Genomic DNA, 27803 nt, shown 5'->3' with positions numbered 1-27803 from the left:
CGAGCTGAGAACCAACTCCTTGGCCCCATCTCTGGAGCCCGCTTCCCTGCTCCAGTACCTGGGAGCTCTACCACCCTCAGACACCCCTGGTATTTTTGTGACCCTGTGGGTCCTGAGACTACACTGTCCCCACAAGGGCTCCATCCCCTAATCAGCCTCTGGAGTGACCTCCCTCAGTGGAACAGACATCCATAAGTTCAGATTTTGTGCTCTGCTGCTCCACTGCTTGCTGGGAGCCAGCCCCTCCCCCACTGAAGTCTATCCTCCCGCCTTGGATTTACTTCTCCACACATCCTACCTACCAGAAAGTGGTTGCTTTTCTGTTCCTAGAATTGTTGCTTTTCTTCTCTTGGATCTCCTGTTGGGTTTGTAGGTGTTCAGAATGGCTTGATAAATATCTAGATGAATGCCTGAGACCTGATGAAATTTAGGTCTCCTACTCCTCCACCATCTTTCTCCTCCCTGAATGCTAACTTTCAATATGAGGACACACATTACTTTTTTCAATTATCATATTTTATCTGTTTTTAATCTAACTTTTTGTTTTTGTCAAAATAATACATGTAACAATTGCACCCAAAACCATAAGATACCTAGGAATAACCCTAACCAAAGAGGCAAAGAATCTATACTCAGAAAACTATAAAGTACTCATGAAAGAAATTGAGGAAGACACAAAGAAATGGAAAAATGTTCCATGCTTCTGGATTGGAAGAACAAATATTGTGAAAATGTCTATGCTACCTAAAGCAATCTACACATTTAATGCAATCCCTACCAAAATACCACCCATTTTTTTCAAAGAAATGGAACAAATAATTCTAAAATTTATATGGAACCAGAAAAGACCTCGAATAGCCAAAGGGATATTGAAAAAGAAAGCCAAAGTTGGTTTGGCTTCCGAACTTCAAGCTCTATTACAAAGCTGTCATCATCAAGACAGCATGGTACTGGCACAAAAACAGACACATAGATCAATGGAACAGAATAGAGAGCCCAGAAATAGACCCTCAACTCTATGGTCAACTGATCTTCGACAAAGCAGAAAAGAATGTCCAATGGAAAAAAGACAGCCTCTTCAATAAATGGTGCTGGGAAAATTGGACAGCCACATGCAGAAAAATGAAATTGGACCATTTCCTTACACCACACACAAAAATAGACTCAAAATGGATGAAGGACCTCACTGTGAGAAAGGAATCCATCAAAATCCTTGAGGAGAACACAGGCAGCAACCTCTTCGACCTCAGCCGCAGCAACATCTTCCTAGGAACAACACAAAAGGCAAGGGAAGCAAGGGCAAAAATGAACTATTGGGATTTCATCAAGATCAAAATCTTTTGCACAGCAAAGGAAACAGTTAACAAAATCAAAAGACAACTGACAGAATGGGAGAAGATATTTGCAAACAACATATCAGATAAAGGACTAGTGTCCAGAATCTATAAAGAACTTAGCAAACTCAACACCCAAAGAACAAATAATCCAATCAAGAAATGTGCAGAAGACATGAACAGACATTTCTTCAAAGAAGACATCCAGATGGCCAACAGACACATGAAAAAGTGCTCCATATCACTCGGCATCAGGGAAATACAAATCAAAACCACAATGAGATATCACCTCACACCAGTCAGAATGGCTAAAATTAACAAGTCAGGAAATGACAGATGCTGGCGAGGATGCGGAGAAAGGGGAACCCTCCTACACTGTTGGTGGGAATGCAAGCTGGTGCAACCACTCTGGAAAACAGCATGGAGGTTCCTCAAAATGTTGAAAATAGAACTGCCCTATGACCCAGCAATTGCACTACTGGGTATTTACCCTAAAGATACAAACGTAGTGATCCAAAGGGGCACGTGCACCCGAATGTTTATAGCAGCAATGTCCACAATAGCCAAACTATGGAAAGAACCTAGATGTCCATCAACAGATGAATGGATCAAGAAGATGTGGTATATATACACAATGGAATACTATGCAGCCATCAAAAGAAATGAAATCTTGCCATTTGTGACAACATGGATGGAACTAGAGCGTATCATGCTTAGCGAAATAAGTCAAGCAGAGAAAGACAACTATCATATGATCTCCCTGATATGAGGAAGTGGTGATGCAACATGGGGGCTTAAGTTGGTAGAAGAAGAATCAATGAAACAAGATGGAATTGGGAGGGAGACAAACCATAAGTGACTCTTAATCTCACAAAACAAACTGAGGGTTGCTGGGGGGAGGAGGGTTGGGAGAAGGGGGTGAGGTTATGGACATTGGGAGGGTATGTGCTTTGGTGAGTGCTGTGAAGTGTGTAAACGTGGTGATTCACAGATCTGTACCCCTGGGGATAAAAATATATGTTTATAAAAAAAAAATAATAATAATAATAATAATAATACACGTACATGAATCAGTCAAAAATACCACACTATTACATAATAAAAATAGCAGTTCCCTAGAAGGTTAATTCCATCCACTATATTTCTTAGTATCTATTTATATTATGTACCCAGTAGTCATTATTTGCACATGTGAGAGAAGAGATGGCCAGACAGGAATAATTTTGTAAATCATAGGCAGAAATGTTCTTTTTAATAAAATAGTGTATTTTATTTTATTTGAGTTTAAAATAAGAATAAAATAAGAACAGGATAATTGCTGAATTTCATACAATTTTTTCAATAAAATTTATTATGCTTACTTACTGAGTACCTAATATAGTCCTGTCACAATTCTATGCATTGAATACGTAAATGAAGGAAAGGGAGAAAGATCCCTGTCTGTATATAGCTTGTGTTTTAGCCAGGAAGACAGATATTAAATAATAAATATAATAAATACATAAACTGTAGAGTATGTTGGATGCTAAAGCATGTTATAAAAAATGGAGAGGAGAGGAGCTGGAGGCTTCCAGGGGAGGGGTGGCTGTTTGAAATGGGGTGTTAAGCCAGTTTTTTAGGCATATGAACTATGTGCTTGCTTTAATGCTCTGTTGTTAACATGTTGGATTCTTAATCATTTTTTAACATGGTGTCTTCTGTTTCTAATTATATGGGGCTCACAAATCACCTGAACAAGTATGTAAAGGAATGAAGATGTTAGTCTTGTGGCTAACTTGGGGACAGTGTTGTGGAGGGAAAGATCGGTACAAAGTCCCTAAAGAAAAATTCCTGACATATTAAATGAAGGAGACATATTAAATGGAGAAAAGAGAGCAAAGACAGAGAGTTGTGGGGGAAGTTGTAAGAGATGTGGTCAGGAGAGAGCAGATTGTTTGAAGCAGCAGTTGGCAAACTTTTTCTGTAAAGGGCGAGTTAGTAAATATTTTAGGCTTTGTAGGCCATATGGTCTCACTGCAACCACTCAACCCTGCTGTTGTAGTAGTGGTGAAAGCAGCCAGAGATAATGCATAAATGAATATGCATGGCTGTATTCCAATAAAATGTTATTTATGGATGCTGAAATTTGAATTTTGTATAATTTTCATGTGTCACTAAATGTCCTTTTGGGTTTTATTTTCACCCATTTAAAATTGTAAAAATCATTCTTAGTGCCCAGGCTACTGTACAGAAATAAGCAATAGGTCATATTTGGCCCTTAGACAATTGCTTTCAGACCCATTTAAGTCTTTATAGAGCATTATAAAGTCTTCTGCCTTTACTCTGAAACAAAGAGGATCTTTGAAGGCTTTTAAATGGACAAATCATTTGACTTCTATTTTTAAATAATTTGGCTGCTTTGCTGAGAATGTAGTTTGGAGGCTACTGCAGTGATCCAGGAGAGAGATAATGGCTCAGAACAGGGTAGCAGCAGTAGAGGGTGGTCAGAAGTGATTGAATTTAGGCTGTTTTTTAAAGCTTTTTTTTTTTTAAACAGGTTTTTTTTTAAAGATTTTTCTTTTTTATTTGACAGACAGAGGTCACAAGTAGGCAGAGAGGCAAGCAGAGAGAGAAGAGGAAATAGGCTCCCTGCTGAGCAGGGAGCCCAATCGGGGCTCAATCCCAAGACCCTGGGATCTTGATCTGAGCCAAAGCCAGAGACTTTAACCCACTTAGCCACCCAGGTGCCCCTAAACAGATCTCTTTATGGATTATATATAGAGTATGGCTGGGGGAGGAAAGGTTTCAAGGATGATCCCTGCATTTTGACCTGAGAAACTGCAAATATGGAGCTGCCATTGACCGGAATGAGAAAGGCTGAAGTTAGAGAGAGCTCTGGAAGAAGGTCATGAATTCAGTTTGGGGCTTGTTGAATTAAGATTCCTATTGGATTTCTAGTGGGAAATGTTGAGAAGGCAGTTGGCCTTCATGCAGTTGGGCATGAAAGTTTTGGAGGTTGGAATGTAGTTGGTACTTAAAGTCAATAGATTTGGTGAAATCTTTAAGGGAATGAATACAGAAAGAGAAAGGAGTCCAAGGACTAAACCCTGGCCATTCCAATATCCAGAAGCTGCAATGAGTAGTCCAGAGAGTACTAGCAATGGGTAATGAAGACCAAAGAAGGAGGGATGCATCAAGGGAGAACACCAAGAGAGTCAAGAGTATGAAAAGAGGAGAAAGTGATCAACTGTGTCTGATACTGTGTCCAATAGGTCAAGTAAGGTGTGGTCTATGAGCTGACCATTAGGTTCAACAACATGTGGGTCATCACCAAGGGCAGAGGTGGAACTCCACTTCATGACAAAAGTCCGAGTGGACAGGGTTTAAGAAAAAATGGAAGGAAAAGAATTGAGGACAGAATACACAAACCTATCTGATGTGCCTCAAAGGAAAGCAAAGAAATAGGTTAAGAAAAAAAATGATGGAAACTAGGAGCTGGCTTTGTATGTTTAAACTTGTGCTTCAATGCTAGAGGTATGAAAAACATTTAACACTCTTCCAGTACTTGCCACCTCCAGATTTTATGTTATTAAAATTTTCATTTACTCAAAAATTTTAATATCACTTCATTTTATAATAGAACTAAACTCTCATATTTAAATTAATGCAATGTTCATGACCAGTGCTCTTACTACAGCTTCTCTAATACTGGATTCTCCAGGTCATTTCCTCCTTTGTTTTGTTTTTGTTTGACAGGAAGGGCCTGAAGCTGTGCTCTTCCATGTTCTCACAGTCATGAAAATGCCTGACTGTTGCCTTTATACTTGATTAATAGCTTGTTAAACATAAAATTCTTGGCTCTTTCTTTTTCTCAAAATATCATATTAGTCCTTTTTTTCTGGCATTGCGTATTGAGCTACTTCTGTTGCTGTGGCTTTTCATTTACTTTTTGTTATTGCTGTCGTTGGCTGATTTTGCAGCTGAACAATTTTTTAAAGTAGTGCTGTGGCTGCTGCAGACCTTGAGTCCTTTCACAAGTGAGAATGTCTGCCTGTTCCTTTGATACTTGCAAAATTCCTTAGTGGAGTATTATATAACAGGCTAATATATTGTTTTCATTAGAACTCTATAGGTGTAGACAAAACCTCTTAGCACCATTTCAAATTCTCACTGCCTTAACTTTTTTTTTAATTTTTAATTTTTTAAATTTCTTTTCAGTGTACCAGAATTCATTGTTTATGCACCACACCCAGTGCTCCATGCAATATGTGCCCTCCATAATACCACCACCATGCTCGCCCAACCTCCCACCCTCAGCCCCTCAGATTGTTTTTCAGAGTCCATAGTCTCTCATGGTTTGTCTCCCCTTCCAATTTCCCCCAACTTCCTTCTCCTCTCCAACTCCCCATGTCTTCCATGTTATTTGTTATGCTCCACAAATAAGTGAAACCATATGATAATTTACTTTCTCTGCTTGACTTATTTCACTCAGCATAATCTCTTCCAGTCCCATCCATGTTGATACAAAAGTTGGGTATTCATCCTTTCTGATGGAGGCATAGTATTCCATAGTGTATATGGACCACATCTTCCTTATCCATTTGTCCGTTGAAGGTCATGTTGGCCTTAACTTTTAACTTCAGCCACAACTGCAGCAACCAGCTCTGCATAAGTTTCAGCCACATTCATGGAGTTGTTGTCCTTTGTTCAGACATGTGTCCTACACTTCTGGCTTCTCATGTGAGGCTCCTTAGATAGAGGCTTCCACTAAAGCATGGACAACCTACTCACGTAGAGGAGTTAATGTCATCCCTGGGAGGTCAAGAGACCATGTCCTTTCCACTTTTCTTCTCTGGATGGTCTAGAAACACTTTTCATAAGACTTCTAAGATAGTCCCAAGGGACTGGGCATCCAGTTGCCTCTAACAAAAACCAACTTAATAATATATTTTTGTATTGGTCTTCCCTTTTTCCCATTTCATTTTTTTATCTTTTATTCCTGCTTCCCAGATTCTTTTTTATTTTTAATTTTCCCCTGAATGTGTTTACTTACAGAATGGAGGGGGTGGATAGGTCGAGTGACTGGGTGATGGGTAGTAAGGAGGGCATGTGTTGGGATGAGTACTGGGTGTTACATGCAACTAATGAATTGCTGAACACTACAACAAAAACTTATGATGTACTGTATGTTGGCTAACTGAACATAATGTGGAAAAAATGAACCCCTCTCACCATTGTAACATCAAGCTGCCAAATGTTTGAACTCTGAATATCTGTGCTTTATCTCCATTTACATTCAGCACTTGTTAGAAATATGTTTTTCTTTCATTTATTTTCAGCATAACAGTATTCATTATTTTTGCACCACACCAGTGCTCCATGCAATCCGTGCCCTCTCTAATACCCACAACCTGGTTCCCCCAACCTCCCACCTCTTGCCACTTCAAACCCCTCAGATTGTTGAAGGGAGTTGGGGGAAATTGGAAGGGGAGGTGAACCATGAGAGACTATGGACTCTGAAAAACAATCTGCTTCCCAGATTCTACTCCCAAATGAAATACTTTCACATGAACTACTTCCAGGATAGAACTACTAACCTTAGATAGTAGACACTACATTTTGCTCTGGCACTGAATATTGTTGTGGGGATATTTGAGGCCATTGGGTACCCACTATCCCTTCATCAATCTATACATTTCAAGTTATTTCATAATTTTTTTCCTGGTGCCTGAAGAACTCAATAACTTAACTAAGCTATGTCTTGGCTTTGATAGTTCTTTATCAATTTTTCATGGAAGAGAGCTAGAGGTGATGATTAACTTAACTGATGCCTTGTAGGCTGGCCTCCTAGAGAGGAAGTCAGCTCACTGCCTCTGGACACCAGTGATAGCCACCTAGGGTTTAATGCAATCCATCTGGCAGAGAGCTGACATTTGGATCAGGACCTCAGCCAAGTTCCCATCTAGTAGTAGTGCTGTAATCACAAGGGTTAAGACCACACCTGGGGAAAGCCAAGAGTTCTCCCAGTTGATGAATGCTGAGATAGTAGGTAGAACTGAAAGCCAGGGTTCTGCTGTTAGAGCTTATGTCCTAATTTCACTAGGAAAGGTTTGGTTCTTTAATAATTAAGAAATTTAAAGACCCCAACATCTAAGGTCCAGGATCTCTCTTTCTCAGACCTAGATTCACTGTCTGCTAGATTGTTGTAGACTTCCTGAGAATAAGATGGTCATGAAAGGATCATTCACATGTACTAGAGATATTATGCCTTTGAGGAGGTAATTAAAGTTAAATGAGGTTGCAAGTATGGAGCCCTGATCCAATGAAACTGCGCCCTTATAAAAAAGAGAAACTAGATCTTTCTCTGTCTCTGTCTCTATCTCTCTATGTGAGAATATAGACAGAAGGTGACTGTCTGCAAGCCAGGAAGAGAGCTCTCACCAGAGACTGAATCTTGTCAGAACCTTGATCTTGGACTTTCCAACCTTCAGAACTATAAGAAAATAAATATCTGTTGTTTAAGTCACCCAGTCTATGGCATTTTGTTATGGCAGCCAGAGCAAGCTAAGACAATGTCCAAACCTAATCTGATGGCTATTTCTCTTATTACCCACAGAGGATGAAAGCAGGAGAATACACAAAGACAATGCACCCAAACTGGTATGCTAACTGGATTGCTTGCCCAATGCTATAAATATCCCAGAGCCATTCCCAGCAACAGTCCATCTGTTCTTAGCCATCTGTTACAAACCCAGGATTCTGAGGACAGGAAGTTTTCTGGTGCTGAACAACTGTGATTTGGGAACCCAATCCAGATATCCCTTCCCACACCTTTTTCTTTTTATTCCCCCAACCTTGTCTGAGCAACTGTGAAATCAGGACTGCTGCACTGAGGGATGGGTGGAGAACACTATGGGTCACTGCTGTCTCTACCTGGTTGTTGATGGTTTCCCCAATTGCAGCTTTGCCTGTTACCTTTGACTGAACACCTGCTATGGTCCCAATACTCTGCCATGTGGGCACTGAGAAGCCATTCTTGTTCTGGTGCTGTTGCAAATGAAGTGGTCCAACTACTGCATGACCAGAAGAATGGGAAAACATTGGTGCAGGATTCCCACTAAGGTGATGGTCCCAGGTATGGGTAAAATGCCATGGATATTTATGGAAGTAGAAGAAGTACCTTGCTAGGTAGGAAGGAAACCTCTGAAATCACAGGATATGGGATAGTGATGCATTCTGACTGCCCTGCATTTGATCCTCCTAGGAGAACTCTCAATCAGGTTGTCCCAAGTTCTTTGATGCAACTCTCACAGGTAGTGGACTCTTCTGTTAATCTTCATGCTAGTGATTCCATTTCTTCCCCCAAGTTTTTATTTAAATCCCAGTTAGCATACAGTATATATTAGTTTCAAGTGTAGAATTTAGTGACTCAACCCTTACATATAACACCTTCTGCTCATCGCAACAAGTGCCCTCCTTAATACCCATCACCTATTTCACTCATCCCCTCACCCACCTCCTCTATGGTAACCATCAATTTGTTCTCTATGGTCAAGAGTCCGCTTCTTGATTTGCCTCTTCCTTCCCACCCCATGTTCATTTGATTTTTAAAATCCACATATGAGTGAAATCATATGGTATTTGTCTTTCTGATTAAATCTATATCCAGAACTAGGTGCAGCTAGGGAGAGACAAGAGGTCATTTTGGTGTCTTGCAATGTCATTGCCCTTTTAGAATATTCTATTGAGTTATACCACCCAGTATCTCCCAGTATAACTCACTGTCAATGAAAGATTCTGGGTCCTAGGCCTAGTAGTCCATGCAGGAGAGATTTCCTTCCCTCTGGGATGTTACTGGCTTCATAGCCATTTGAACTGACTTGGGACCAATGTTGTAGTCATTACTCAGTTACATCTTGACCTTTGTTTTGCATCTCCCAATAAGGGCCTTGTTCAACTCCACAGAATGCTTATGTCCATCAGTAAGGAGAACAATCAATGACTGGTTGACCCTGGTTATACATGATACTTTCTGGTCTGTATATTGTGCCCAAGAGGGGGTCTTCTCCTTTATGAATGAGCATCTCCCTTGGTCAGCCTCAAGCAAATAAGGTCTGAACCCTGCAGGTTCATTCCACCATTTTTAGCTTTCTGGTATTCCCTTCCAGGACTATGTGCCCATCATTTATTCTGGATACAAAGAAGTCATATTGCTGTGGAGTAGGAGTCATAGCACTCCTCAACTTCATTGTAGTCTCATCTTTGAAATGCCAAGAACTATCCAATTCACTAGAGATTTGAAGATGCATAAAAAATAGTACCTGCCTCCAAAGAGCTAACTTATTAGTAGAAGACATGGACTGTAAACAAGTGACACAAAACACAATGGTGTATATAATGAAAATATGCATAAGGTTATAAAAAATCAATTTCTCAAGCACATGTGATGAGTGAGAGTTGAGTCTATTTCATGTAAGAAACTCCATATGAAGCAACATCATCATAAAGTTGTAAGAGATAAGGCAATCTTAGGCTTCATTAGTGGAAATATAGAATTCATCAAAAAGAAAGATAAACACTGGACTAGGAGTCGGCAGCTCTGTGTTTCAGTTCAGGCTATACATCTGGCTGTGTAATTTCATGAAATTCTTGTTCTCCATTTCCTCATCTGTATATATGAACGATAAAGTCTAGCTTGCCTCCCTCTTTGGGGACAAGTAAGAATCAAATGGGTTAGAAGAGTCTATTTTTATATATAATTTTTTATTATGTTAGTCACCATATAGTACATCATCAGTTTTTGATGCAGTGTTCCATGATTGCATATAACACCCAGTGCTCCATGCAATATGTGCCCTCCTTAATAACCATCACTGGGAACATCCATCTCCCTACCCTCAAAACCCTCATTTTGATTCCTGGAGTCCACAGTCTCTCATGGTTCTTCTCCCCCTCTGATTGCCCCCCTTCATTTTGCCCTTCCTTCTCCTAATGTTATTAATTAATGCTATTCCTTATGTTCCACAAATAAATCAAACCATATAATAGTTATCTTTCTCTGTTTGACTTATTTCACTTAGCATAATCTCCTCCAGTTACATCCATGTTGATGCAAATGTTGGGTTTTCATCCTTTCTGATGGCTGAATAATATTCCATTGTGTATATGGACCACATCTTCTTTATCCATCATCTCTTGAAGGACATCTTCGCTCCTTCCACAGTTTGGCTTTTGTGGATATTGCTGCTATGAACGTTGGGGTGCATGTACCCCTTCTTTTTACTACATCTGAATCTTTGGGGTAAATACCCAGTAGTTGCAATTGCTGGGTCATAGGGTAGCTCTATTTTTAACTTTTTGAGAAACCTCCACACGGTTTTCTGAAGTGACTGTACCAACTTGCATTCTCACCAACAGTGTAAGAGGGTTCCCCTTTTTCTACAACCTCTCCAATTCTTCTTTCTTGCCTTGTCAATTTTTGCCATTCTAACTGATGTAAGTTAGTATCTCATTGTGGTTTTAATTTGAATTTCCCTGATGGCTCATAAAGTTGAACATTTTTTCATGTGTCTGTTAGCTATTTGTATATCTTCTTTGGAGAAGTGTCTGTTCATGTCTTCTGACCATTTTTTGACTTGATTATTTGTTTTTCAGGTGTTGAGTTTGAGAAATTCTTTATAGATCTCAGATTAACAGCCCTTTATCTCTAGTGTCAAATATCTTCTCCCATTCTGTGAGTTGTCTCTTTGTTTTGTTGACTGTTTCCTTTGCTGTGCAGAAGCATTTTATTTTGGTGAAGTCCCAAATGTTCATTTTTGCTTTTATTTCCCTTGCCTTTGGAGACATGTTAAGAAATGCTTATAACAGCATATAAGGGAAAAAGCTGGAAACAACCCACTTGTTGCTCTATGTAGAAAGGATAAGTAAATTGTAGCATACTCATATAATAGAATACCATACAGATATGAAAATGAGTGAACAGGAGCACGTGGGTGGCTTAGTCATTTAGGTGTCTGCCTTCAGCTCAGGTAATAATTCCAGGGTCCTGAGCTACCTGCTCAGTGGGGAGTTTGCTTCTCCCTCTCCCTCTGCCCGTCCCACCTAACTCTTGTTTCCTCTCTCTCAAATAAATAAATAAATAAATAAATAAATAAATAAATAAAATCTCTTTTTAAAAAAAAGAAAATAGGTGAACAGTTGCTACCTGTAACAATTTGGATGAATCCAGAGTGAATCCAAAGACTTAATGCTGAGCTAAAAAATGAAGAAAGAAGAATACATTTGACATTATTTCACTTAAAGTTAAAATTAAGGAACATAATAAAACTGATAAAGATATTCTTATTATAATAAACAATTATAAAGCTAATGAATATATTATTTAGGGATACAGGCATATGTGATAAAATTATAAATAAAGCAAAGAAATGATTACCACAAAATTCATGTAGCTGCTTATTCCAGGGGAGTGAGAAACATCAAGCTGGGTTGAGACACACAGAATGATACTCAAAGAAAGTATTATCATGTTTAAGCTGGGTGGTAGAACATGGGTTTTCATTTTAAAATTTTTCTTTAAATGCGTATCTAAACTCATGTGTGTAGTACATTGTACCATAAATTTGAGAATTCAAAAATAATGAGGGCTTATTGAAAAAAATCTAGCAATATCAAAGGATACACAATGCCACACTTTTAAATCTTTATTATTCTATAAAGCTTATGCTGATAATTCTTTTCAATACTTAGGTGCTCAGATGGAAGGCAGGCTTGATAAGGACACACCCGGAGCCCTTAAGGAACCATTAAGAAAGGATAGTTTACTCGCAGGTCATTCATATAGGGTAAGAGGCACCAAATTCAAGAGAAAATATCTTACTAAATCTAAACAGCAACTAGACCTAATAGTGCCAAAGAGGATAACCCTGAAACTTTGCTATTTTTGCAAATCCTTGACTTAACCTTGATTTGACACAATTCTGGCTCTTTGTCCCAACCATATTCTCCTGTGTGCCTCAGGAAAATGCTTTTCCCAGTTCAACCTGGACCACCAACTAAACATAAGGAGGCAGTGCTGTGTAAAGATTAAGAGAATTCCATTCTGGAGGCAGCTGTCCTGGCACTGAATCCTGGATCTGGTGCTTAAGATTTGTTTGATCAAGTTTCTCATCTGCAAAATTGGGGTAAGAGTAATAATGGTTTTCATAGGTTAAATGAAATAATTAATAGACCCTCAGATGAACATTCATTGTTTTTCAGTCACTCAGTATTCGCCCTCCACTCTCTTGGAATTTCATTTTGTGATCAGTCCTGATGGAAATTTGAATCCAAGTGCTCTGTTTTTGTCACTAATCAAGTGTCTGATGAAATCTCAGACTACTTCTCCTGGGGTTTTGATTCTTATGTGGAATGAAGCATGGTTAAAAAAACAAAATTAAGGTTTATTCTAAGACCTCATCCCACTGCACTACCTCCTAAAATGCTTGATTTCTGTCTTATCACAGACAGTACTATCTTATCTTTGATTCTGTGAACGTCCTCATATTTTTCCAAAATACCAATCTGTGCTTGTTATAGTTGGTATTAGTTACTTGCAAAAATAAGTCCTTAGTGATATAAAACACCAAGAACAATCTCTGGCACATAGTGTTTGTTGATATTACTGCTTTCACAACTGAAATCCTCCCTGACAGCACTTCTACCAGACTCTCTGGTCCTGCAAGTGAGAACTAAACACTCAGGACCTAATTATCAGGGGGTGAATGGATATAATTTAGTTTCTAAATGTAATACAGAAGTCAGTCTGCATCTATAGAAGTTGGAAAAGGTGCTGATGTCCCACAAGGGTGCGCATCTACCCACCAACTACCTTTTAGGTATTGTACAGGAGTAACAGATAAGCAATACGGACAATAGGTACTAGAGTATATAAGGTATTTCAGAGGAAGAAGAGATCAGCAAGCTTCATAGAGAGGGTCTAAGCTGTGCTTTGAAGAACTGTAACATTGGCAGTGAGGAGAAAGCAAGTAAGGACTGAGGAGAAGAAGATGTTACAAGCAAAGGGTGGAAAGATAGTGTAAGCAAAGGCATGAAGTACATGTTTGGGGACAACAAATGGACCATTTGGCCAAAGCAGAAATTTATTATAGGATAATGGTAGTAGATAATGTTTAGAAAGGTAGATTGGAATTAATTTTAAATATAAAAATCTAGACATAGTCAAGTTGCAAATATTTCTATTAAAAGAGACTCCTTTCAGTATCATCACCATCATCTCTACCCAGCAGCAACACAAAAGTATCAACTGAATGTAATTTGGAACTATGGGACACTAGAGAGTTCTTGCAGACCTTCAGAGAGGACATTTTTGAAACCATACTTTCTTAGAAAAAATTATCATATAACCATGACTTACGGTCATTCCAAAGAGCAGGTGTGGGTAAAATGTTCAGAAAGTAGCACCTAAAGACGGAAAGTTTGTACTGATTGTATAAATTAAACATGAAGAATTCCATAAAGAAAAAGGGTTTAAAAACAGCAGATAAGGGACGCCTGGGTGGCTCAGTGGGTTAAAGCCACTGCCTTCAGCTCAGGTCATGACCCGGAGTCCTGGGATCGAGCCCCACATCGGGCTCTCTGCTCAGGAGGGAGCCTGCTTCTTTCTCTCTCTCTCTCTCTGCCTGCCTCTCTGCCTACTTGTAATCTCTGCCTGTCAAATAAAGTAAATTAAAAAAAAAAACTAAATAAATAAATAAATAAAAGAGTCGGATGCTTAACCAACAGCCATCCATTAAAAAAAAAACAGCTAATAACTTCTAAGGGTTTTTATTATTTGCTTTCCAATAAAGATATGCTTTGATGTCAGGGACAAAATGTCCACAACATAAAAACCTAACCAGAATGTTTAAACAGATGCTTATCAACCATGGGAACTGCCATAAAAGCTATTAAGCTAGTGATTTCCATTGTGATAGTCTCTACCACCTTGTTAGGGGTCATAGCATTGCTTTGTTCTATAGGTTGCAGGTCTAAGGTGAGGTGTTTGTAGGGGAGCAGATCTGTCGATTTATTGATTAGTTACATGCACATATGAATTCATTGTTCTCCACTTGGAAGCCCTTACAATAACCTGGGATTCAGATGGTATAAAAAGCAAATCCAGGGGTGCCTGGGTGGCTCAGTGGGTTAAGCCTCTGCCTTTGGCTCAGGTCATGATCTCGGGGTCCTAGGATGGAGCCCGGCATTGGGCTCTCTGCTCAACAGGGAGCCTGCTTTCCCCCCCAACAACCCCCTGCCTGCCTCTCTGCCTACTTGTGATCTCTGTCTGTCCAATAAATAAATAAAATCTTAAAAAAAAAAAAAAGCAAATCCAGGCTCTGCTAGACCAGTACCAATGACAGCCATGGAAGAGCTTACTCTCCTTGCAGGTGAGTCTGCAGACAGAGACAGAGCCTTACTCTCACCTGACTCCTTTTTCTCTCTGGATCTGAGAGCCATGAAGCAGTCTTCATATTATACCTCCCGGCTCTTCCACTTTTCTTCCATCATATCAAATTTCCAAGAGAATCTTGACGTATATGATCAGTCTGTCTCTTATTCCTATACTCTCAGCCTCACTCTAATAACATTTCTACCTTCATTGATCCCATGGGCATGGTGCTAAAAGAAAGGACTTATTTTCTTCCAATGCTTGTCTTATTCTCCAATCCCTTAACAATTGTTTCTTGTTCTGCATTCATCTTCCTGCACCACCTTATTTTAATCGGTATCATTTTTATTTACATGCTTGAATCCTTGGTCTAACTTTTCCAGGGATGAAAATCAGTAGGAACTGAGAGAGAATGATGTGAGTTATCTTGGTTCTACTGTTTTCAGCATTACTCCTTTTTTTATCTCCTTCTATCCTACAGAGTTGCTGATGTATCATAAAGATCTCAGCTAGAAATTAATAATTTAAAGGGGTTAAGTCAGTAAATTATTTATAACCAAGCTATATCCTCAGTTTATTAGTTGTTCTAGAGCTGTTGTTTACAAAGTTTTTATAGTTTCAGAACATTTTCTAAATGAAACCTCTAGCTCAATTTATAAAACACTCAAGTCAGATGTGCTCTGGTAGAACAAGGGAGAGACATCTGAAGTCTTGCCTCACAGCTCCTGGTACTTCTCTTCTACTGTAAGAGCTCCAAAACAGTGGCTCCAAGAAAATTCTCAGGCTCCAGGAGATATTGAATTCACTGTTTTTGGAGGATGCCTTGTCTGTGGAAGGCTCTACTCATCCCGGTTCAGGGAGGTGAAGCACTGATGGATGTGTACTCATTAAGTAGAGTCCATTCTGGGTAATTTCAGTAGAAATTCAGTAGATCTTCCAAAATAATAGCCTGTGAACTCTGCATTCAGTAACATTTATTACTGACATGAAAGTGGAAGAAGAGAGTGCCATGGCCATTTTTTAATAAGAGGAGGAAAGTGTAGATCTCTTGGGGCCTTCATTGGCAAGCCTACTCTTGGGCATAATCCCTACATGCCACTGGGCTGGAACAACATATGACAAATAGGATGGTGCTCAAGGCCTCAGAATCAAATTGCACAGGGTATAGACAATTAATTCAGGATACATGTGTTTTCTTTCCCTCTAGGTCTGGCCCTTCTGCTGAATGCTCATCTAGGTAAGTCACGAACTCTGTCTTTTATCTTTGATGCAATCTTTTCCTACCATAAACCACTAATCTCTATAAATTATTCATCATGCAATTGTCTGATTAGTGTATTTTTTAAAAAATATAGCAAGAGATAAGCCATCTGAGGGAAAGAGAGCTACTGTCTACTTCACAGACAGGTTTGATATTAAGGGAACCTATTATTTTGGATTGGCTGTCACTACTAACTTCTTTAGCATGACCACTGGGATTTATAAATTGGTATTCACTGGGCTTTACAGGACTACTGGACATCTTTTCTTAAGTGGTTCTTAGGCTTAACATCACAAATGAGTCTGCTGGAGCCAAAAATAACTAACTCCAAGTCAGTGACTAGTTCCCAAGTTAGATCTTTGAACTTATCTGCAAGAATATTTATATTAAACATCCCCACACAGAGATCAGACATTGAGGCAAAGAGAGGGAAACAGAGACAGAGCCAAAACCCACAGCACATTTCGGTGGCACCTTAATCAAGTCATTATTCTCACTTCTTACTGCTCTCAGGTTCCGCTTACCAGCTGACATGCTACTTCACTAACTGGGCCCAGTACTGGCCAGGCCTGGGGCACTTCATGCCTAATGACATTGACCCCTGCCTATGTACTCACCTGATCTATGCCTTTGCTGGGATGAGGAACAATGAGATCACCACCATTGAATGGGATGATGTGGCTTTCTACCAAGCTTTCAATGGCCTGAAAAACAAGTAAGATGGTGGAGATATCTCATTTGGTATCTCTTAGGGTGGTGCTCTCCAAATGTTAATGTGCAAACAGATCACCTGGGATCTTCTTAAAATGAGTTCAGGTTCAGTGAGTCTGAGGTGAGGATGAAGATTCTACGTTTCCAAAAAGCTCCCCTCTGATGTTGATGCTTCTGGTCCAGGAAGCTATACTTCAAGTAGCAACGATATGGACAACATAGCACACTGTCTGCTCTAGCAAGTATTCAAAATATATCAGTTCTATTTCTCCTTTTCCCTGTCAATTTCTTTTTTTTAATGACCCAAGAAACTGCAAGCCACTTTAGCCGCTAACATCAGAGAGCAGGAGGTGGAAGATAATGAAGATTAGACAGCACTGAGCCCCCCAAATCAGAAATGTCTGCTGTATTTTAAGAGTAACAATGAAGCATAACAAAGAAACAACAACCTTGGTATCTTTTAATTTCTGATTTACTCAGTCAAGCTATTTCTAGGAGAAATAAGGCTACAGACCATTGCTACCATCAGTAGGGGTACTATCCTGAATGTAGCTGTGAGAATTTAAGTTATGATACATAGAGGAAGTAAACACTTGCAGAGTGGTATTTCTTGAAGTGTGACCCACTGACTATGCGTCAAAACCACATGGAGGCACCTGATAAAAATGTCAATCCTTCCCACAGCCCAGCCAGAATTTCTGAGAAAGGGGCTATAAACCCAGAATTTTAATGTTTTGCCACTCTGTTGCACTCCATTCTTGAGAACCACTATTTAAGAAAAATGTGCATAATTTTAAGCAATTGATTTCTATTCATTTATCTTGGAGCCTGAGAAAGTAATTATTCTCAAGCAACATTTATTATTTCATCTGATTATAACAGAATATGATTTAATTATGTTTTTAAGTTTTATATATCTTATTGCCAATATACAGCTATTTTTACAAAATCTGGTCCCATAATTTGGATTTCCTCAAAGAACTTTGAGTGCCTTTATGATAACAACACAATTTTTTGTTGTTGTTGAAGTATAATTAACATAAAACATTATATTAGTTTCAGGTGTACAATATAATGATTCAACAATTCTGTACATTACTCAGTGTTCATCATGGTAAGTGTACTGTTAATCTCTTTTATCTCAATAAATCACCTCATCCCCCCACCTACCTCCTCTCTGACAACTATCAGTTTGTTCTCTATATTTAAGAGTCTTGTTTTTTGTTTGTCTTTTTTCTTTGTTTGTTTATTAAATTCCACATCTGATTGAAGTCATATGGCATTTGTCTTTCTCGGACTGACTTATTTTACTTAGTATTATACTAAGTATTGGCTAACAACACAATTTTTATAAAGATAGTCTTCAAAGGCACCTGGGTGGCTCAGTCATTAGGTGTCTGCCTTCGACTCAGTCATGATCCCAGGGGATCAAGCTCTGCACTGGGCTCCCTGCTCAGCTGGAAGCCTGCTTCTCCATCTCCCACTCCCCCTGCTTGTGTTCCTTCTCTCACTGTGTCTCTCTCTGTCAAATAAATAAAATCTTAAAAAAAAAAAAGTCTTTGGTAGTGAAGGAAAATTATCCTACAGAATGTCTTATCAAGGCAACATCAAAGTATATGACCAGGCTCAATACCACAGCAATGTTATTTTTAATAAAAGGACTCATGGATTTTGAAGTTTCTCTTTTCTATTCTTTGCTTTATAGGAACAGCCAGCTTAAAATTCTCCTGGCCATTGGAGGCTGGAAATTTGGAACTGCCCCATAAATCCTCTGTGGGAGAGTCTGGTGTTCATTTGCAACTGAAAACAAGTTATGTTCCTTTACACTTCACAATCTAAGACAGGTTGTGAAGGATGCACATTAAAAAATAGAGAACTGGAATAAATTACTCGATCAAGACCTCAATATTAAAGCAGAACACAATTTGTTTTACATGTTTGCATTTAGATGGATATTCTGGGATTCCATTCACAGAGGTTTAGTTACTGAGATTGCAAAACAACCTCTTCTTAAAGTATTTCACAAGCACAGTCCCTGTGAGAGTGCTACATAGCACTTCTTTATACCTTCTGGGGGAAGAGAAGAGAAAGTCATACAAATAAACAAGAAGACTTCTTTAAGGGCATATGAACTTTGGGGGCTATTTGGAGAGAGAACTGTGAGGTGGGGTAGTGTTCAAAGCAACAAGTGCAACCTAGGGGGAAAAAAAATCAGAGCTGGGCGAATAACAAATAAAGGGAACACTGAAATCCCATGGCTGGCTGAGTACTTACTGATTACAAAGTAAGGACTAGAGAAAACCGGAACCATACTTATTTCTGGGTTGTGGGTCCCCATGAAGAGCTCTGAGGCAGAAATATAAAAGTTTGATTTTACCACAGGGTGTTGGGACCACCAAGGTGTTCCCTCACATTGCCTTCGTTGGGTCTCCTTTAGCTTCACTGCCATGGTTTCCACTCTTGAAAACCACCAAACTTTCATTGCCTCGGTCATCAAATTCCTGCACCAGTATGAGTTTGATGGGCTGGACTTTGAATGGGAGTACACTGGCTCTTATGGGAACCCTCCTCAGGACAAGCATCTCTTCACTGTCCTACTGCAGGTGAGGGAGGATGTGGCAATCTCTAACCCAAGAAAATCCAAAGCCTATTCTTTCCAAGGAGAATCTGGTGTTTCCCAAGCCCAACTAAAATGGAATTTAGAATTATGGAATCTTCCCATCACAAAGATTCATGCCTTCAGTCAACAGCATTTCATAACAGAACAACAAGAACACATGTGCTCTATGTGCCAGGCACTATTCTACCTTATTCTACTATTGTATTTTAAAACTGTAACTCATTTCACCTGTACACCTATTCTATGATCTAGGTACTATACAAATCATAATCTTTCTTTTACAGAAGAAAGTAAGGTTTAAGTATCTTGCTTAATGTTACACAACTAGTAGATGTCAGAACTACCCATGCAGTCTGGCTAAAGAGCCCACTGCTTCTAACCATTACACAAGGCCTATTATTACTGAACACTTACTCTGTCCCAGTCACTGGGTTAGGTGTCAGGTTGAAGATAAGAATAAGATAATCCTTGGCTCTAGGGAATACAATATGAGGTGGCAGGTTGAAAAATAACTGACATTTAAAATATGCTTTGAGCATGCTGTAGTGGGTACAGAGGGTAACTAATTCTACTCTGGGGAAGGATCTAGAAGAGTTTTCTAGAGAAAGTGACACTTGAGCTCAGTCTTCAAAGCAACTGGTATTAGCAATGAAGATAGGAACCACACAAATGAAGCCATGTGGATGACTGTGAGTCTGCATACGTGGCAAAAATCAGATCATGTGGGACTTGTAGATGATGTTAAGGAATTTGGATTTTTTCTCTCAAGGTTATGGGTAGCTTTGAAAGTAGTGGAGAGATATGACAAAACTTGCGCATTAGAAAGATAACTCTGGCTTAACCATAAAGGATAAATTACAAGGAGGTAGGAAGGCAGAGATAAAGAGCTGATAGCCCAAACAAATGTCCTAACAGTGAGGACAGAGGGCAAGTAAGCAAGGGACATTAGGGGGATACAATCAATAGGATTTGGACACCAAATGGAAGTGAAAACTAAAGGACTTCCAGTTTTCTGACTTTGAGAACTGATTTGGTAGTGGTCCTATAACTAAAATATATATACAAGGAGAAGAGTAGATTTGAAATAAGAAGGGCTCATTAATGTGCCTTTGAACATCAAGAGTGAGAGGAATCTGTAGGACCTCCTATAGGAATGGCCAGTAGTCCCTGAATGAGTACCAATCTAGAGTTCAAGACATATTGAAGTCATCAGCAAAAGCTGATAATTAAGAGATTACCAAGAAAAAGTGAATGGAGTAAGAAAAGCCAAGAATGGTTTTTAGATTTACCCTCTCCCAAGACAGAGACTCTTTCTCCACCATCCCATATACCAGATCATCAGCCAGCCTCCGAATGGTTTCAATATTAAATAACTAATCAGTTGAAAGTCAATCTACTTATTGAACAGCTCTGGAGATCAGAAAGAACATCTTGTATTGCATAGAGCACTGGGTGTGGTGCATAAACAATGAATTCTGGAACACTGAAAAGAAATTAAAAATAAATAAAAATTAAAAAAAAAAAAAGAAAGAACATCTCTGTCCTTAGCCGAAACATACCTCCAGTCATAATTATAACTTCCGGTCATGGGGGCTAGCTCTGCTCACCAAAATAACAAAGGACAAAACACCTTTTGTAATCTATCATTCAATATTTGCAGACTGTTATAACATCCTGCCTATAATTCCTCTTCTTCCAGTTTAAACACCCTAGTTAGTTTGGCCAATGTCCCGTGACAATTTTCAGACCCTTCACTGGAACACACCCCCGCCCACCATGAACCCTGAACCCAGTCCTCCAAATGGGATTAGAGTCACCCAGAATAAAGGTGCCCGTGCTGAATGGGAACCCATCCCCCGGCTGTAACCACTTCCCTTTTTGACCAAATCAGCATTTCATTTGATGAGATGTCAGTCCTGTAAAGTAATTCACTTACTGGATGAAGGGAAGCAACATATATATTGTCAAAACCTGAGTATAGATTACTACAGCAACTCTAAGTTCAGAGTATAGGGATATAACTGGAGCTCTGACAGGTCATCTGGGACCTGCATTCTGGGCATGACCTGGCTACTAATTTGCTGTGGGACTTTGGTGAAATTGTCTAGCTTCTGTTCATATTAGATAGCTATAACATTGACTGATACCATCAGTCCTATCTACTTTATAGTGATATTGAGAGACTGAAGATGAAATATATGAAAGCATTTTGAAAAAGAAAAGGATGATACAAACCTACTTATTTAAGGAGCTGAAATCAGAGGCACAGATGCCCTACAGTACTTGATTATTCTATAGTAAATGCATGAAGCTTTTGAGCAGGAGGCCAAGAAGATCAACAAACCCAGGCTGATGATCACTGCTGCAGTAGTGGCTGGCATCTCCAACATCCAGTCCAGCTATGAGATCCCCCAGCTGGCCCAGTGAGTGATTCACCCTATCCTCAAACTCCTGTAGTTATTGCTTTTGCAAGGTAGACTTGTCCTCAGTCTGTCTTGCTATTCAGGGACCACCTTTAGGAGGCTTTGGAAGTGGTACCTTTCACCTACATAGGTGTGGGAAATGACTATCACACATCTTTTTAAATCCCTTACCCCAGCTCAGGTACCTGGACAACATCCATGTCATGACCTATGACCTTCACGGCTCCTGGGAAGGCTACCCTAGAGAGAACATCCCCCTGTACAAATACCCAACTGAAATGGGCAGCAATGCCGTCCTCAATGTGGTGAGTCCCTGGACATATGCAGATGCAGAGCAGAGATAAGGCTATACATCACATGGAAATTCACGGACAAAATGAATGAAAATTCTGCAAATGTCTCATGTGGATAACTACCCTTTCTAGCGGCTGGGCCTATCTCATTAACTATAATTTCGCCAAAATGCTTTGAAAAACTACTTTCTATCTGTCATTAACATCATACAATTGTGTCTGTTAGAACAGTGGACTAACACAACTAAGCACGGGGTCATCAGCGAGGTGGAGCCCCTAGCTAACAGGCAGCCATTGCAGGATTACGTCATGAACTACTGGAAGGACAATGGGGCCCCAGCTGAGAAGCTCATCGCTGGCTTCCCCACCTATGGCCACACCTTCATCCTGAGTGACTCCTCCAACACTGGCATCAGTGTCCCCACCTCTGGCGCTGGTCCTGCTGGGCCCTACGCAAGGCAGGCTGGGTTCTGGGCCTACTATGAGGTAGGGAGATGAGGCTGGACAAATCTGTGAATTTCATGTCTTGTGCTGAACAGAATGAATGCTCATCCTATCCACTGATCATCTATTTAAAATACAGCTATCGTTCTAAATGTTTCAAGAGTTGAAGTAACCTATTCATTTACCTAATCCAGTAGGAAGGCCACCTATAATGTGTCATATCCCTTCAAGCAACAGACTACATATTTAAGGTGATTTATATGAGCATGTAAGGAAATAAAAGAATGATATTTCTCGAATTAATGTAGTCTCCCAAAATCGAGCATTAAGGATAAGGATAACAGGAATATTTCAAAAGCAACTTCGTATTATTTACTTCAAATAACAACCCATAATTAGAAAACAGGAAAATCCCAATTGGAGACATAAAAGAAAAAAAAATAAAAGAGGCAAGTGTTTGTTTCTCCTTTCTTGGGAATCTTATTTACAAGATTTGTATGTCTTGACTTTTTAAAGATCTGTACCTTCTTGAACAATGGAACTACTGAGGTATGGGATGCCCCTCAGGCTGTGCCCTAGGCCTATCAGGGCAATGAGTGGGTTGGCTATGATGACATCAAGAGCCTTAGTGTCAAGGTAAGGTCAGCCCCTCTGACCTGCTGCAGGCCCAGCCGTGAGTCTGGGGAAGTAAAATGACCTCTGGTATCCTCTATCTTTGAACAGGCTCAGTGGCTTAAGGAGAACAATTTTGGAGGTGCCATGGTCTGTGCCATTGACCTGGATGACTTCACAGACACATTCTGTAACTAGGGCAAGCTCCCCCTTGTCAACACCCTGAAGAAAGCACTTGGGCTGCAGAGTGCAGGTAAGTGAAAGAGGATGCCAGGGGTATACAATTGTTGCTTCTCCAGCTTAAAAGGCAGATCTAATATCTGTTCACCCCCACTGGCCAGGGCCAGGGAGTCACTTCCCATTTCACCTCCCTGCTCTTGCCCAGCTGAGACACATGGGCTCCATTCTTCCTCTACCCTTGAACTTCCAGGTCAGGAATGTTGTGAGTTTATGAGAAACCATGCCTAGCTGGATGAGTTTTCCATGTGAGCTATGTCTCAAAGTCTGTGGAATAGCCCCAAGAAATTCAGTTGACCTTCGATATATAAGCATTTACTTTTCTATGGACTCCTCCCTCATTAAAAGTCTTTTCTGGCCCACCTGGAGACTGAACAAGAAACCCTCAGAACTGCTCACATGTTTCCAATCTGTAATTTAGGGGAAATACCACATCCCTAAATTTTTTCCAGACTTTTCTCTGGAATAATCTCTAAGCTTATTGGCTTGCCACTTATACCCAGATCCTCGGCAAGTATTATGCACATACCAGTGCTCAGTAATTTTTTTCTAATGATGCTAACATCTTAAGGGAAGAAAGAACTTTTCAGATTTAAAACTAGAATGGCTTGAAATTGTAACTTTTCCTGAATATGAAGTAATCTTGTATCCCCTCACTTGTAGGGACCAGTGCTAACAGCACCTCACCTCCAGACGTTTTCCTCAGGGCCACTAGTCTCCTTGCCTCTAGGCGACGGTGGGAACCTCTTCCAGGTCCACGAGTCTGTTCTGCTGTTCTGTGCTGTTTCAGGTTGCACTGCTCCTGCTCAGCCCGTGGAGCCCATAACTCCTCCCAGGAGTGAAAGTGGGAGCAGGAGCAGCAGCTCTGGGGGCAGTTCTGGGGGCAGTGGATTCTGTGCAGGAAAGGCCAACGGCGAATAACAAAAATGCCTTCCGGCACTGCCTGAATGGAGTCACGGACCAGCAGAATTTCGAGGCCGGGCTCATCTTTGACACCAGCTGTGATTGCTGCAACTGGGGGTGAACCTGACCTGTCTCCATTCCCGAGTCTCCTCACTTAGTACATCTTGCTCCTACCTACAGTTCTACAATAAAAGCCGTCAGTCTAAACATGAGTCTTTTTGGTTGTAAGTGATTGCAGGGGTTGGGGGGGAAGCTTTCTAGATGTGAAAATACAAGTTGCTCAGGGGCAGAGGGTGGCCAAAGGGAGTGTGTGAGGAAGTGGGGGAGCCAGCAAGCCTGCCATCTTCTGTTTGCCTAGGTTGCATCCATTTGCCTTCTGCATGAGGGATGGAGGCTGTCAGGAGGAGATGCCTGAATGTTTGGTGCTGGGATGGGATGAAGACATGAAGAAGATAGGTCTGTAGCCTGGTGACTGTCCTCAGGAAAGAGCCAGAGTGATTCCGTGGCACACGTGGCTACAGGCCTGTGTGGCTTCCTCAAAAAGAAACAGCCCAGGGCATTCTGTCCCTATCTGCTGAGATCCCAAAGCTGGTCCGGCGCCTCCTAGACCAGGTGCTGTGAAGATCTGTGCCATGGACCCCTTTGGGGGATGTCTGCCCAGCCTGTGGACCAGCAGTGTTCCTCTATCAGGAGATTGCTCTCTTCTTTGAAGCCAAGGCTGTGGTCCCTGGCTGTCGTGCTTTACTGCATCTTCTCCTCCCCTGGCTTGGCTGATTGACTAGGATGAACGTCAGACACAAGAGCGATAATCAGATCATCAAGCCATGAAATCTGCAACAGACAACACGGAGTGGCTGTCACGCCCCAGAGTGGCTTGCCCTGGGATATTTAAACTCAAGAGCTGTAGTGAGACTGTGGAGAAGGGCAGTTGCTCTGGATCCAGAGCAAGAAGACCAAAGGGGAGCTACAGAGAAAAGCCACCACAAGAGATGGAGGACATTTACTGACAGCTGTCCACCGTTAGATTCCAGCTCCTTCCTGAGACCCAGATGCATTTATGCATTTGGGCTCTGTGAAACACACCTATACCTATACAATACATTCCTCTTTGCTGCTTCAGCTGGTTTAAATTTGCTTTTATTGCAACTAGCAGAATCCTAACTAATATAATGGCTCCTAAAAACTGGCAGGCTTCGTGTATGTAAAACTCTGTTCTAGGTGTTTTACATGTATTTTATTATTTAATTCTCCCGGCAACCTTGTAAGGAAGATAATTGATTCCAGGAAACTGGGGCACAGAGGAATTAGGTCACCTGCCCAAGATCACCCAGCTAATAAGTGGTAGAGCCAGATCCCAAGCCAGGTAGGCTGGCTCCAGAGTTCACAGTCCTAACTACAATGTTTCGTCACCTCCCTTGATACAGACGTCCGTGTTCACACAGCAGATGGCCACTTGGGGATAATGATAAGACACAGGCTGCTTTCTGGGTAATGGTGACATATTCATGAATTCACAGCACTTAGTGATTATTATGTGCCAGATAATATTCTTGGTACTAAAGGCATAGTGGTAGATAAGATAAAGACTCCACCCTTCTGGTGGTTATATTTTGATGGTGAGAGTGTTAGGCAAACAAAGAAATAAAAAAAAGAATAACAGCAATAGCAAGTGACAAGGACATGAATGTACTTTAGCTTGGGCAGCCCAGGAAGGCCTCTGTGCAGTTGGACGAGTGTCTGACTCTAGGTTCTGGCTCAGGTCGTGAGATCAAGCCCTGTTTCAGGCTTGGAGTCTGCTTGAGATCCTCTCAACCTCTCCCCCTGCCCCTCCTCGGCCACCCCACCCCCGCAAATAAATAATTTTTTTTAAAAAAGGAAATCCTCTGTGAGGAGGTCCCAAATGAGATGAGCCTTGACATTCGAGAAGAACCAGTCATTTTGAGATTTGGGAAGAGGGCATTTTGGGCACAGGTGCAGCAACTACAGAGTCCTTGAGCTGGAAATGAATATGGCAGATTAGAACATAGAAGAGCAGGGCTGCACTGAGGTAGTGGACACAGGAAAGAAATAGGCAGGGGTCAGATGATGCAAGGGGTTGAAACATGGTTACAAGTTTGTATTTTATTGCAACTGAGCTATGGAGCCATTAGAAGTTTATAGCAGGGATGGAGAGGTGGTGACATTCACCATGGAGAAGACAGGGCTGGAACAGAGTTACAGAACATGGGAAAATTGCACACATGATTGTAGCTGATGTACTGACTTTTGAGAGCTCACATGACATATCTTGGAGATCAGAAACAGATATGGGAGTGTCCTCAATAAGCAGGTAAAAGCAAAAGTCTTTAAAATTCAGTATTATTATTAATATAATTACATTTCTAACCAAAGAACAAGAAAGCCTAGAGTAAGAAGAGCATAGAAATTTGGGCTTACTCTTTGGAAGAAGTTTCTGTTTAGGTCACTACTATGGCAAATAACACTGAGGAGGGGACATGAGGATGTGGGGAACTGGACTTGGTGAAGGCCATCAAAGAGGCCATTGACTCTGAGGAAAAGCATCTTTGAACAACACAGTGGCCAGCTTCTGAATCAAAGTGGTTTCCCAGACTAACACCTTCTTCTGTTATCATTATATTTTCTCATAAAAATTGATTCTGTCACCATTTCTAGAATACAGAAATTATTATAGCCTAAAAAAATGGTATCCCTCATTTTTCCAGCCACTTTTCCATATTAATGAGCCAATCAAATGAATGTTTACTACACATCTACTACATGTAAGAAGTGAACAGGCACCACCCAGCTCTAGATCCATGAAGGCTCTCGTGTCACCTCCTTTGACTCTTCTCACTCCCTCCACTTCAACTATGTTAGCCTCTTTTCTGTTTTTCAAATAGTCCAGGCATGTTACTGCCTCGGGGCTTTTGTACAAACTACAACAAACACTCTCCTCAGATTTCCATTTGACTTTTGACCTCACTTTCTTCAGGTCCTTCCTCAAAGCTAACTTCCTGGCTGCACAGCCTAAAATTGAAACCTTATTCTTTCTGCCCTTCCTGTGCTTCTTTTCTCTTGGTACCTGCCATATTATGCAATTTACATATTTACCATTTTTATTGTCTGCCTCCTTCAGTAGAATTAACCTCTGTGAGGATAAGGATTTCCGTTTACTGCTATGTTCCCTTTGCCTAGATTGGTGCCCGGCGTATTACAAGAGTTTCATACGTACTTGTTGAATAAATAAATCAGTGAGCTCAGGAAGGGAGACAGGAACTAACAAGGAGAGTATTCCAAGCATGAAACTAGGCATTTTATATAGGCTATCTCCTGTGTGGTGACTATTGTCCCCACATTACAGGTGAGGGAATTGAGATCTTTTAAGAAAACGTTGCCCTAAATTATGTAGTCGATAATTAGAACTGATTTTCAAAGAGGGAGCTTTCTGGCTTCCTTCTCACCCTAATGCTGCCCTTCAGAGAGCAATGTCACAATGACCTGGAGGACTTTAAGGGTGGGGCTACTGCTTAGCAGCCAGTCTGAGTTACACCCTTCAT

General features: G+C 40.5%; 1 protein-coding gene and 1 pseudogene across 2 annotated transcripts in view; both read left to right on the top strand.

Moving 5' to 3' along the window:
• Positions 1 to 18480, top strand: part of LOC309843249 (acidic mammalian chitinase-like) — a gene marked incomplete at its 3' end in the record, with an annotated part of 40163 nt that extends 21683 nt beyond the window's left edge. The window contains exons 3-5 of the mRNA XM_082688577.1: positions 15950 to 15979; positions 16517 to 16718; positions 18420 to 18480. Of these exons, the coding sequence (XP_082544703.1) occupies positions 15950 to 15979; positions 16517 to 16718; positions 18420 to 18480 (293 nt within the window). The remainder of the gene's footprint in view (positions 1 to 15949; positions 15980 to 16516; positions 16719 to 18419) is intronic.
• Positions 18481 to 19151: 671 nt separating this feature from the next.
• LOC309842739 (acidic mammalian chitinase-like) lies at positions 19152 to 24408 on the top strand (annotated as a pseudogene). Its single transcript, XR_014316534.1, has 7 exons — positions 19152 to 19317; positions 21633 to 21757; positions 21939 to 22062; positions 22351 to 22536; positions 23011 to 23130; positions 23218 to 23359; positions 24134 to 24408. The product of XR_014316534.1 is annotated as an acidic mammalian chitinase-like (transcript).
• The last annotated feature ends 3395 nt before the right edge of the window (positions 24409 to 27803 follow it).

The sequence above is a fragment of the Mustela nivalis genome (assembly GCF_964662115.1).
Source record: "Mustela nivalis genome assembly, chromosome: 10".
In the NCBI taxonomy this organism is placed as follows: Eukaryota; Metazoa; Chordata; class Mammalia; order Carnivora; family Mustelidae; genus Mustela; species Mustela nivalis.
The sequence above is the reverse complement of the archived record's forward strand: the minus strand, read 5'-3'. Positions and strand labels throughout refer to the sequence as shown.